We start from the raw sequence: 13,447 nt of genomic DNA, 5'->3' as shown, positions 1-13,447 counted from the left end.
AATTGGCAAAGCAATTACAATTTGCGAAGCAAAGGAAATCAGCCGCATGGCTGGAGCTGATGGAATGCAGACAGCAATCAGACAGTACAGACAAACTGAAATAATACTCGCCAGACCGAGTCAGGGGGACAGAAGGAGTTCAAACAGGGAGTGCATCCTCCCCTGCCCCACCAGCACACACAAAAGACCCTCCTCCCCACTGCAACAAGCAGTGCAAGTCAGGGAGACACACCTGGAATCACTGGCATGTTGAGAGGAATCGCGAGTGTGGAGCACAACTACGGGATGGCAGCAGCGTTAGCATCAGCAGGACTTCTTCAGAGGGGCAGCAGGGATGAAGAAAAGGGCTCAGTGAGAGAGGAACAGAACATGAAAGGTAGAGGCATTTATTAGCTGCAGACTAGTTACAGGTGAGCAGCACGATGCCTGCAACAGAGAAACTGCCAAATGAAAGAGCACTGGCAGGAAAAGCAAATTAAATTCAGGCTGAATGCTGTCGATCTTAGCTCCAGTAGTGGAGCAGGTGAACAACACAGACAACTAAACACACAAGACTGGCTACAGTCAGTAACTACGGGGGAAAGGAAAACACCTATTACCAAGGTTAAAGTCTGTCAAACCCTGGTCTCACAAAGCATGTCCAATTCCCTGAAGAGGCAGGAGACCAAAATAGCAGAGACTGAATTAGAATACGTCTATCCAAGGATAAATAAGCTCCTAACATAGCACAACCCAGAGCAGTACAACTGTCCTTCAACTCACACACCTTACAAAGCTCTTCCTGCCCTGAGGAAGCGGCTGCAAAAGAGCTGGACTGGGAACAGCCCTGGGAATTGGTGATGGAGCTGGGACAGCCCAGATGCCTGGGCAGAAAGAGGTGATGAAGCAACGCTCACCCTGCTCCTCCTACCACAAACCTGATTGCTTAGGCCCTGAAGAATTAAACACCTTTATAAAGAGAGTTTTGTCCCTGCCTGTGAGGGGAGAGGAGAATAATGGCCAATACCAAACCATTTCTGGTGCTTGAGGTGCTGTGTTTGGCACTGAAGCTCTTTCTAGGACCCATATGAACTTAGATCCATGCAGATGTGTTTACTTGGGGCAGGGGGATTGTTCTAAAGGATCATCAGCCGAGGCTTGGGAAAAGCTAGACCTGCTGGGTTTAAGCAAAAGGTTCTACATAACCTATGTGGCAAAAAGAAAAATAAAAATTGAAAGGTGAAGCGGTTGGCTACAGTAACGCTGAAGCAGCTGCCAAGTCGCCTGTCTCAAAATCAGCAGGAAGGTACACAACAATTCTTGGAATACTGTATTATATCAGGCAAATTATAAATGCTTGAAAAAAATTCCTTCAGAGTTTAAGCACCCTATAGGCACAGGGTTTCAGCTGAGAAACTGAGAAAGAAATAATGCAGGTTTAGTGTTTTGAGAATAAGCAGTAATTCAGTGATCCACTGCTGACACATTGGTTGGTTTTGCTGTATAAGCCTGTTCTACAAACTGAATATAAGCCTAAGAGAGAGATGGGAATTGCAGACACTTGCTAGCACAGGCCACAAAAATGCAGGGGAATGGAGCACAGCAGTGTATTATACTGTCTCACAGACTCATAGAATGGTTTGGGTGGGAAGGAACCTATAAAGATCACCGAGTCTAACCCCCCTGCCATGGGCAGAGACACCTTCCACTAGATCAGGTTTCTCAACGCTCATAGCTTTGAATGTTTCCAGGGATAGAGCATCCACAACTTCTCTGGGCAGCCTGTTCCAGTGTCTTACGACAGTCATGATCGGAGGCAGTTCCCTCAGCCTGCCCTTCTGTGCCCCGGCCCCTCACCATCTCGAAGGCCCTGGGCTGGGCCCACACCCCACACACCAGTGTCCTTCCTGGACTAGAGAGACCAGGATGGGACAGACTAATCCAGATGCAGATGCCAAAGTACCAAATAAGAGAGGAGGAAAGCATTTTTACTGTTCCTTTTCTTGTTTTATTGTTGTTTTTTTAATCATTTATTGCCAATCTTGAACAGAACTCCTAATGAAGCAGCTAGAAGGCACCTTAACGCTGAAGGCCAGCACTTCTTCCTGGCAGAACTGCAGTCTCCTGCCTCTCCACAGGAACAGCTATCCCTCTAACTTCTTTGTTTGAACTGTTGCTATTTTTTGGCACTGCCACAGAGGGTCTGGCTTCATCTTCAACCACCCAGCAGACAGCCTTCCCGTCCTCAGACTGAGGAACACCCGCCTCCAGGCCCCAGGGACCTTGGTGGTTCTCTGAGGAATGACTCCTGTCACCCCAGCACAGTAGGCTGGTGGAAGCCAGGTTGTCTCATCCCCTTTTCTTGGGGCTGAAAGCAGAAGAGATGGCACCCCTTCAGGAGGTGTGGGGGATGGGAAAGAAGGGCTCACACAACCCATGTCAATCAACAAAGTAATTGTTGATGCCAGGAGGTGGAATGGGTGAGCCCACAGGATGGCTAGGCACAGAGGCTGGGCCTCCCAGCTAATCCTGGGTGTGGAGGCTGGGCCGATGGCAGGGTGCTGGCCGGGTGCCCCTGCAAGGCTGCTGCCACGGCATTGTGGAGGGGAACCGTGGCACAGTGTAGTGGTGCCAGGTGAGCCATGCTGGAGATGGATCCGCTTCCATTGGTTCTTCTTGATCTTCAGGTGGATCCACCTCCATGGGCTCCACACCATCAACCACATGAGTGATGGCCATTGCTACCATGCAGCTGATGGTGTCCCCCCTCTGATGCTGCATCTTCTTGATCCACATCTCCAGCCTATCTGCTTTTCCATTCAAAAGCAGACAGCCACTCGCCTTGCTGCTGTAGGACCTTTTCCAATCATCCTTGGAACCCAAGGGCCTTGAAGCTCAGTGAATTGTGGGCTAGCTACCTGGATTTATAGGGACTGGAACAGAAGGCAGCGAGATGGCTCATGACATCAGGAGGCCACTGTGATGGCGATACATGTGGCCAAAGATGGCTGTTCTGGGAGTTAGGGGGCCTGTGGCCTGAAAGATGCCGTACTGTGGCAGGAGGAGGAGGGTCAGGGAGTCTAAGGGCCCCCTTCCTGGGGATTGGTCACCTGCATCATCCTGCTGCCCCTTGGGCACAGGGACTGCCCTCCACCTCCCCTCACGTGCCCTAGGCTCCAGTCCCCTCCTCATCCTGTGCCACCAAACCAGGTCCCTGCAAGCAGCTCAGCTCCCCACACTCATCAGTGGCTACAAGGGGGAGAAGCATCCAGACATCCCGTCAGCAAGAAGGGGAGGTGCAGCTGGTCTGTGCAAGGTCTCCCAGCACTCCATAAAGTCACTGTTGAATGCCAAGTGTTGTGTGGGACCTTCTTTCCTGTTCCTCAGCCCTGGCACATGGAGAAGTGCCATCTCCTCTGCATGGAGGCCCGAGGGAGAAGGGAAGATAGTGCCTGGTGTCCCTCAGGCTGCTGTGCCGGCACAACACAAGAAGTCTGTTGGAGGCCACCAAGAGAGGTCCATAGGGCCTGGAGGCGGGAGGGTTTCTTTCACTCCAAGGTTCACCCTTGCTCTGTTCCCTAGTTTTAAGGACAACCCTTCTCACTGTTTGGTTTTTATTTTTCCACCTTAGTAAGAAAGGGGTGCCCTATGACCTGGGAAAGACTTTAATAATGTGTTCATGCTTAACACCTTGGCTTGGTGTTATTTTGAATTTCTAAGCAGATGCAACTACTCCTTCCCACTGGTATAAGAGTACAGGCCATAATTGCTGTTCACAAAATTTCCTCTGAAATAGGCATGCATTTATGTTCTCAAAACATAGCTATTGCAGAATGAGACTTCTTATATTTACTCCTGTTGGAGCTCAGAGGGCAACTGAGCACCATGCAGCCACTCACTCTCCCCTTCCCCCTCCGGTGCTGAGAAGGGGAAAATAAAGCAAAGGTGCTGCTCTCTCCCCCCTTCCCCCCAGCGCTGGGAAGGAGGAAAGCAAAAGGCCCAGGAAATCAAGATAAGGACAAGGAGGGATGATCTCATCCATTACAGCACAGGCAAAAGGCAGACTCATTAGGAGAAAAAAAGAACACAAATTTAATATAGACACTAACAACAACAACACTTAATAGACAGAGTAGGACCATGAGAAGCATTACCACATCTTGAAAACACCTTCCCCATCCTTCCCTTCTTCCTGGGCTCAGCTTTGCTCTTGATATCTCTACCTCCTCCCCTTCAGCGGCACAGGGGGCAGGGAATGGGGGGTACGGTCAGTCCTGCTGGTTCTTCCACCTTGGCGGGGGTGGAACTTTCTGGCATCACTCCCCTGTTCCCCCTCTCACAGGAGACAGTCCTCCACAAACCAACTCCAACACGAGTCACTCCCATGGGCATATGGGTCACCCCTGCATGTTGCAGCCCTCCCAGCTTCGAACTACAACAGCGGGACCTTCTTCCCATGGGGTCCCAGCCTTCTTTGGGCACAGTCACCTGGCACGGCGTGGGGCCCCCCACAGGCCTCAGATGAGTATCTGCTCCACCTGTGACTTCCACAGGTAGCAGGGAGGTGGCCCTACTGTCCCACCACAGGATACAGGGGGGCTCTGCACTGGTGCACCTCCCCCCCTTCTCCACCTTTCTTCCAATGACCTCGGCATTCACACAGATGTTCTCCTCGCAACTCCTCCTCACAACTCCCACCACTCAACCCAGGTTCCCCTTCTTAAATATATTATCGCAGAGCCACAGCTAATTGGCCCAGCCTTGGTGCAAAGGCAGGAGCTTCGAGAAGCTTCTCACAGGGTGTCATTGCTGTAGCCCCCTCCGCCACTACCAAAAACCCCCGCCACTCACTCAAACCAGGACAACTCTTTATGTTAGGCAGACAATATATTTTCAAGGTACACCTCTGGAAATTATAGTTCAGTCAGGTTTGATAGCAAAACTTGGTTCTGGCAGATTGTTGGTTTATTTTGCATTTTTGATTGAAAACAAATAAAACCCTCCCAGCTGGCCTGCTTACAACAAAACATGGATTGTGGCAGCTAATGCTGAGTGAGCTGCCGCAGCAGCTAATTGAGGCTATTAGTACAGGGTGGTCTGGACAGGATATTCTCAGCCCATTATAAATTTTGTTCTGCAGCTTAGATGGGGTTAATAGCACCCAGACATGACTACTGCAATTTTACAGAAAATAACATTACAAAATATAAATAAAACTAATTTAGGAAGTGAAGTATTTACGAGAAGGGCTGCAGATACCTTAACTAGGCTCAAATGAACAGCAGCGCTGAGGAAGCTGTTGGGAGTTGCCAACACCAAATATACGGGCCAAGTCAAACAGCCCACACTAATGACATGGAAATAAGTGGCCTCTTGAAGCAAGGCAGAAACAGATTTATTTAGAATGGCAGGAAAAAATACACATATCATTAATGTAGATTACCCTCACTTCAAGAGAGCTCTGCTAAGCAATTCTGCAGCCTAAGAGGTGATGATGCAGATCAAGTATTTTTACTGGTAAATGGGATATAACAGTATACAACAATGAACTACTGTTCAGTGTGCGTGAATTTAAACAATTTCAGTGAAACACAGGTTTCCATATGGGCATGGCTCCCAATACTTACAGTCCAGAGGGCTAGCAGAAAAGAAAGTTGAAAACATAAAACATGCCTGTTATGGAAGGCCCCATAGTCAAGTCAAGTCCCTGATCTGTATTCGGTGTTTTTACATTACCGAGTAGCATTGGCTGTCAGTTGCTCATATTTGGCTCAACTAGGGGGAAAAAAAAAAAAAAAAAAAGGATATTTAAGTCTGTCTGAAATCAACATCAAGGTCACTGAGATGGAAACCAGGAAGGAATAAAACCCCCATGGATGATGCAAAGGCCTGGGACTTACTGTTTCCATCTCTGATGGAAAACAGTGACACAGACAAGGAAGAACAGCACAAGATGCAATACTTTTGCCACCTAAGGGTATCAGATAGACCTGGAAGTCTAGTAATAGGTGACAGCTTTTCCAACTTCTAAAACCAAGGGAGATAGGAAGCCACATTGACCTCTTTTGCCCTCAAAAAATCTCAAATGGGAAATAGTCACAGAATGCTGAAATAACTAAGCCTTACAAAATTATAAAAACAGAATTAATGACCTTTTAAGAGGGGCACTGATGCTTCAGGGGGACTCACAAGACCACTCAACAATCTTTGGATTGTCTGAAGTGATCTAACATCTCAAAAACCTAATTGAATCTCATCATTCTGTGTAGTGGATTTAAATTCTTTATTATGCCAACATGAATTATTGTTCTGAGGTGTCTTTGGAGAAGGCTGATTTACTTAACAGCAACGTTGCCCCAGACCATCTTAGCATCTCAAAGTATAGGAGACTCTCTCCAGATCAGGAATATCAAAGCCTTTGTGCTTTGGCATGGGAAAGTCTTCTCAGGAAAACAGAAGTACAGAGGAGCTCTGGTCAAGATCCCAGTGTATTTTGGTTTGGCTGGTTACACACACAGACTATGAATTTCTAACATCATGAACAGCATAAGTATCTAAGCACCAGGTTCACATCTGTTTCCACCCAAGGCATTACATTGATCTTTCTTAAATCTCATACCACATCTAAATAAGACAGCTAAATTCCTTTTTTGGAAAGCCCCGCTCAGCTATTACTGCAAGCCTGAAAAAAGCTGTTGAATTGGGAAGCGACTGAAAAAGGGAACATGAATGCACAGCAAGAACAAATTCAAAAGGGAAATTCAAAGTACAATAAAATATATAACCCCACCAATTCTTGAGGCTATCATTGTAAGCGCTGGAGAAAGAACCCCATCATCACTCTGTTTCCCACTGCCATGACCTACAAGGCAACCTGTCTTCAGGAAAACATCCTGCCTTTTACCATATTGCAGATGTCAGTAATTCCAAACCGCCAGATGAAAGACAATGTCCATCATCTCTCCCAGTGCCACTCTTCCTTCACATCTGCCTGAACCTGCAGGCGAAAGAAGGCACTATACCATACACAGAAACACATCTCCAGAAGACAACAGCATTCCTCTGCCAACCCCACAGGGCAGAGGAGATGCACAGGAGGGCACCGCTCTGTGAGATCCAAGTCATCCTCATTCAGTCTGACTCAAGACAGGAAGGTGTGGTGCAGGGATACATGCTGTGTTGGCACACCACTACACAAATCTGTCACAGGTAACGTGTACATAATGGGATGGTGCAAGAGTTTATTTATAATGATAATATGTAAACTTTGCAAATGATTTGGGGATCTTCTGGGGCCAAACAAACTGCAAGTCAGGTTCCACGAACACAAACACTTGCAACTCTCAGTTCACAGGGACCCAGGCACTCAGTGCTGCTCCACAAAAAGGTTATTTGAGAGTCAAATCCCTACCTGACTTCAAGTGAAGAGGTGGAAAAAGCCAGGTTCACAAATTACCTGCAGTACATACCCCAGCAGCAGTGAAAGGATACCATGGGCCCAGGACGAGTATGGCATAGCTACCTTGAGGTCCAGGCATCCCCTGGCTGCTGTGTTAGTGAACCTCACAACCAAGCTAGAGTAAGATCCAAAATGCTCTCGGTGACTCTGGCTTCTCCGCTGAGTCTGTGATAGTGGTCTGTGCTGTGAATATGGGCCTGGGAATTTTGACTCACTTTACACACACCAGTGCACGTGACAGCACTTCTGACCATCCTCCAGGGAGACTGAACTGACCACCTGGAAGTGAAAAATCTGCCCCACCTGCAGTGCCCATCCTTCTCCCCGCAGCTATAGCGGCCCACGGAACAGTGCTTTAGGGAACGGGTTTGCTTGGCACAGGTCCCTGTGAATGAAGGTCTCACCAGTGTCTTCAAAAACACAGAAACATCATATGCAAACTTCATGGTATAGATGTTGCCCTGCTGCCAACACTTTTCTTCAGTCGGGATGAGGTGCTTTGGGGGTGATACCTAGTTAAACTTTTCCTCTGGGTTAACAGTTTCCACAGAGAGGAAATAGATACTTCAGCCACCACTGACAAGCCACATGGTCCAATCTCACCCCATGGACACTCAGTAACCTTTGGTGCCATTACCTATGCAAAACAGCAATACTGTGCACGTACAGGCAAGTAACCTTACGTGTGAGCGATTGCAAAAGTCAGCCCGCGTGCATGTGAATGAACCTGCGTATGTAGGTGTGCTCACCCATATGCATAGGCGCTTCTGAGGGTGCCTGGGCAGGGGGGCTGGAGAAAGAAGTCAATGCATTACATTAAATGAGCAACTTCAGCTTTCTGTCAGGTGCTTTTCTCATACAAACCCATACACCTGCCCATTCACACCAACACTTGGGTCAGTTTTTAAGCAACTCACACTGCTTTGTAGTAGCCTGGATGCCTGAAGATCAGAGCACTTACTATTAGGGGGCAGGTAGTAAGAAACCAATTTTCTGGGGAAGGAAAGGGACACTAAAGAGGTACATACTGGGGAGGTGGAAGCCTTGCCATAAGGACTTTTTTATTCACACATCTCCATGGCTTCTTCTGAACCCTTCCTATTTCCCACTTCAGAGAGTGGGACTGCACACTACTAAGTTAGAAAAGCAGCAGTCTGATACACTAGAAGTGGGACAGAAACCACTCGTCACAATCCAAGATAGGAAGATAACACACGCCCAGTGTTATTTACACGCAACAATAAAATGTGGAGGAACAGGGGTAGGTTGAAGCAACCAGGAAAGGCAGGTTAAAGAAGGGCCCCTTGATCTCTTGTTCCTACAAGCTGCACCTCCCAGCATAATCCTGCACACCCTGCTTGTACATGGCTCAGTGAGATGCTCACATCTGCAATAAAGGAAATCCATGCAAGTGATTTGTAGTCTCCCAAGATACCATGGTCTTTACAGCAGAAAAACTGCACAGCAACAGCTAGGAATGACCTCACCTCCAGGTTTCTTCAGGGATTGGGATTTGCTTTTACTATGTTGACACACAGTTTTAAAGCAAAGGGGGATCATTGCACATCCTCCTTGCCTGCACACACAGCTTGCTGATGCCAGCCTTGCTTCCTCAGTCATACCTTTCTGCATGGGTGGGTGAGACAAGGCACTGCTGGGCACAGAAGAGAAAAACAGAGGTAGCAGGAGGAGGTCCCCGACCCACCAGCCTTTCTATCCAAACAGAGCATTGCAGCAGCTCTGGGAAGAGGCAGTGTCTTGGGGTAGGGGTCTTCCCTGAGGAAGACCTGTCCCTCCCCTTGTCCTTTCCAGCCATGCTGCCAAGCCAACAGCATTACAGCAGTAAAGGCAGGGCACAGGACTCGCTCTTCAGCCCTGGCTGCTCTGTACTTTACTGCTATTTTTCTCCCTGCCCAACACCTCATTCACCCTTGAAATAAAGTTTCCCCATCTCCAGCATTCACATGTGGGAGCAAAGTGTGCTGTGTAGCAGCTAGTAAAGATGAGAAAAACATGTCTACTGGAGAGCCTACTCCACAGAGGTTAGTGCCTGTCAGCAGCAGGAGTAAACAGACAGTCTCCAATTCCTCAGGTTTCTTGGCAGGGAGGCAGTGTCCTGCCTGTTACAACTTGTTCTGGATGACAACGGGCCACATTTCATGTGAGGAGAGTTGTGCCCATCTTCAAATCACATCAGCCTGCTTGTTTCTCTTCACTCACCTGTAAACACATTTAAGATTCCTATAAATACCTATTGGGCAGCAGACCAGCCAAATATGCTCAATTAAAAAAAAGAAAAAAAAGGCAAGCTGCACAACAACAGGAACAGAAACACCCTCCTGCCCATGAGAGACAACATTCCCACCAATAACGCTCCTTGGGAAGAATATGTAGGCATACCCTGATGCAGTCGCATCACAAGAAAAAAAAAGATTTTTTTTTTTTATCAGACTGACTGTTCATTTCAGCATCACCTGCAAAAGAAAGCTATTGCTCATGAGAGCCCATACTATCATCTGTCCAGCCCATCCCAAGCCTCCCTGACAGCTAGAAAAGGGCCCAGATCAATTTAGACACACGTGAATCCCAACCCATGGGGTATATCAAGCACAAATTCTGCACCTGAGGCTGGTCCCTCAACCTTTGACTTTAACGTTACAGCAAAGCGAATCTCATGGCCAGAGCCTCTCCCAGCATACAGTGATGTAGCACCATGGAAGCCAACGGGTACCAATGATTGCAGAATATTCTTCTAGGCCCATTATTCTCTTTCATCCAAACTTATTTATATGCTTAACTTTGCTGCATAGCAGAGCTGTGTATTCATCAAAGAAGGACAGTCAGGGCATCAATTTTTAACCATCACTTACTCAAACACCCACACCCAGGCCATCTGACATTTGCTTCCTCCACCACACACTGATCTGGTGGGGGAAGAGGAGGAGAGGATCATAAAGCTGGGGAGGATCCACCATGCCTGAAGACTTGCTCTAAGGCGCTGACCTGGGAGCAGGGGTGGTGTGGGGGCATCACAGTGGCTTGTGCTCGATCCCATGCATGGCTGAGAGGAAAGGGAGTATTTTCTGTGAGTCCTTACAGTCTTACAAGACGAGGGCTCACCTCTCTGGAAAGAGAAAACATACTTGTATTTCCATACACAGGCTGTTCTGCAGTGCCTTTTGGGGAGGCAGGAAGAAACTGTTACAGATATGGGAAGATGGAAACAGTCATCTCCTGCAAATCTCTGTCCAAGCCCAGCAGCTCTTCGGCTTTCTGGCCCCAGTGGAGGGAGTCTTTTAGCCTTTTGCCCAGAAAAATGACCCAATAAACAGCCTTTGTATTTTATCATTAATAACTGGGGAGGCTGTTGCATCAGATCAGTTGAGGTGGTAGCTCTTGGTTGGTCCCAGGTGTGACTTACGACAGGGTTCCCACCTGGGACATGTGGCAGAAGACAATGCAGAAAGGAGAGGGGAAAAGTATTAATTGCTCTGAGAGTCACTCCCTTCTACACCAGCTCCCTGGGATCTCTGGAAAGAGTCGCCACGTGGAGTCACAAATGCAGCCGCCCCAGTCCCCAGAGAAAAAAACATTACTTAGTTTTAACAGCCAAAAGAAAACAAATACTATTTGTCTTTCACTCCAACTTCTGATTTCTCATAAAACAAAACAGGCTTTCAGAGGTACTGGGGCAAGAGGAAGGGTGGGGAGGGTCACAGCTTAACCTTCCTCCTGTTAGCAGGTTCCAGATCCTGGCCACGAGGCCAGGAAAACACGACACTGAATGCCCAGCACACCCGCAGCGCCTCAGCTCTCCAGACACAGCTGCTCTTCCTCTGTGATGCTGCAGAGCCGTGAGGAGCTGCCTGCTGGAGGGTTTCACCCTCCCACCCTTTCCAGCACTGTTTAAATGCCTTCCGCATGCAACGAGCGGCAACATCTCTGGCGGATTTGGGTGAATCTGGATGTTTATATAATTGAACTTTTATATAATGTAATTAGTTTTCCTCACTCTCTGTTTTAGTTGGTAGTGACCGTAGTCATGTCACTGTTTCCAGTTTCAGTCTTAAAACAGAATGACTTTTATAACAGAGATGTAAAAATAACCATCTAAAAGCAAGGAGGAAGAACCCAATTCATAAGAAAAGTTGTTTGCTCCTGCACATCTCTTCTGTTCTCACGCTCTCTGCCTGTTTCTCCCATCCCCTCCCTCTCCCTTTGCATTGCTGGCAGCAAAAGGACCGTCAACTGTACAGCTTCAAATACTTGACTCAGCTCTTCTCTTCTTATAATCCACGATGTTAAATACCTCCAAGTGGTTTGTTTTCTCCCTTGCTGCACCATACAAGTTCTGTACATACCTTTATAGTCTTCTCCAAGGATCTTTGGGGGGTATTGGCAAAGTGGTATACCACAAGAGGCTTGGCTAGATTGCATGAAAGATGTAATGCAAAGTAGACTTGTAGCACAACTCATCTTCTCATGTCCCAGCTAATTCCACCAGGCATAGAAAGCAGATTATAGCTAGAGCATTTATCCTAGCCAAAGAAATCAGATTTCTTACTCTGTTGGAACAATAAATATGTGTTTTTAGCCTTAACATCACATATAATAGGGAATAAATGGACAAGCTGAAGTCCTGTAATGGACTTTGTGGGAGTAGACATTCGTGGAGCAACTGGCACAGGCACAGTCTAAAGCTTTAATGCTGAAACCAAGCCTGACTCATGGGAGTAAGAATCAGGGGTTTCATAATGTGTAATGAAGGGACAAAGATACTGAGAAGTTTTAACAGTTAAATGCTCACATGTATTTCAAAAACTACTATCAAATTAGATGTGCACCAAGCACTAATATTACTTAAAAAACGGCAGCAAGAACACCATTGGCTTTTACAAAATCTCGGGCCATTCAAAACTTTCTTGTAACTGTAGAAAAGAAGAGAAGCATAAAACCCCACACGACACTGATAGAAATAACTGTTTTTCTCTGCTTCAGAAAAAAAAGAAGCTAACTGCACTTAGTATCAGCCCTGCTGTACTCCTAAAAGTTTGCACAAAATGAACCCGTTAGTAGGCGAGCAGCGTGCATCTCCAGGGTATGCATTCTCTCCTCCTTTGCATACACTTCTTCGCTCATCAAAGCAATATTCAAAGCATCTTTGCCACCTTCCAGGTTAGCACCAGAGCACCGACAACAAGAGACACCTCAAAGCCGTGACTCCGGGCTTCGCAATTCCAGGAAGGTCACATTTTGACAGGTCCCCTGACAGAGGAGGGTGAGAGCCGACAGGCCAAAGGCAGAAAAGCGAAAACCCCCAACACCCAGCTCCTCCCCAGGGGGACAAAACCCACCTCTGCCCCCGGCGGCTCCCCAGGAAGCGGCTCCCCAGGAAGCAGCTCCCCGCTCCAGCAGATTGCGCTCACCCCCTCTTCCCCGGCCGGCCTGCAGACGGGGGCACTGCACCGGGCTCCCAAGCGGCACCGGGCACCGGGGAGCCCGGGCTGCAAGGGAAGGGACGGGACGGGACGGGACGCCCCCCCCCTTGCCTTCCCCTCCCCGGCGCCCCGCGGGGGAACTCACTGCGGTCCGGGGGAGCCCCGCCGCCGGCCGCCGCCACCAGCTCCAGGTAAGCGGCCCAGAGCCCCAGGGCCAGCGCGCCCAGGGCCAGCAGCAACCGCAGCAGCCGTCGCCGCCGCCGCAGCCGCGCCAGCAGCCGGCCCCTCATGGCGCCGTTCAGCGCGCCCGGCCCCGGCCCCCGCTGCCCCGGGGCATGCTCCCGCCGCCGCACCGGCACGGCACGGCACGGCACGGCACGGCACGGCACGGCACGGCACGGCACGGCACGGCACGGCACGGCGCCGCGGCCTCGCACCCCCCGCCTCCGCGGGGCGGGCCCAGGTGCGGGGCGGCGCCGCGCCCCCGCGGGGGCAGCTCCCGGCCGGGCTCTGCCACCGCCCCCCGCACCTACCCCCGCCCCGCGGGGGCCGAGCCGGGGGCTGCGCGGCG

The 13,447-nt window shown here is 49.1% G+C and overlaps 1 protein-coding gene across 1 annotated transcript in view; it reads right to left on the bottom strand.

The window, feature by feature from the left end:
- The window catches only part of B4GALNT3 (beta-1,4-N-acetyl-galactosaminyltransferase 3), a 68,644-nt gene extending 55,458 nt beyond the window's left edge, over positions 1-13,186 (bottom strand). Inside the window, exon 1 of the mRNA XM_074871639.1 lies at positions 13,022-13,186. Within this exon, the coding sequence (XP_074727740.1) occupies positions 13,022-13,166 (145 nt within the window). The 5' untranslated portion in view covers positions 13,167-13,186. The remainder of the gene's footprint in view (positions 1-13,021) is intronic.
- Between the last annotated feature and the right edge of the window lie 261 nt (positions 13,187-13,447).

Source organism: Strix uralensis, chromosome 5 (genome assembly GCF_047716275.1).
Source record: "Strix uralensis isolate ZFMK-TIS-50842 chromosome 5, bStrUra1, whole genome shotgun sequence".
NCBI classification, from domain to species: domain Eukaryota; kingdom Metazoa; phylum Chordata; class Aves; order Strigiformes; family Strigidae; genus Strix; species Strix uralensis.
The sequence above is the reverse complement of the archived record's forward strand: the minus strand, read 5'-3'. Positions and strand labels throughout refer to the sequence as shown.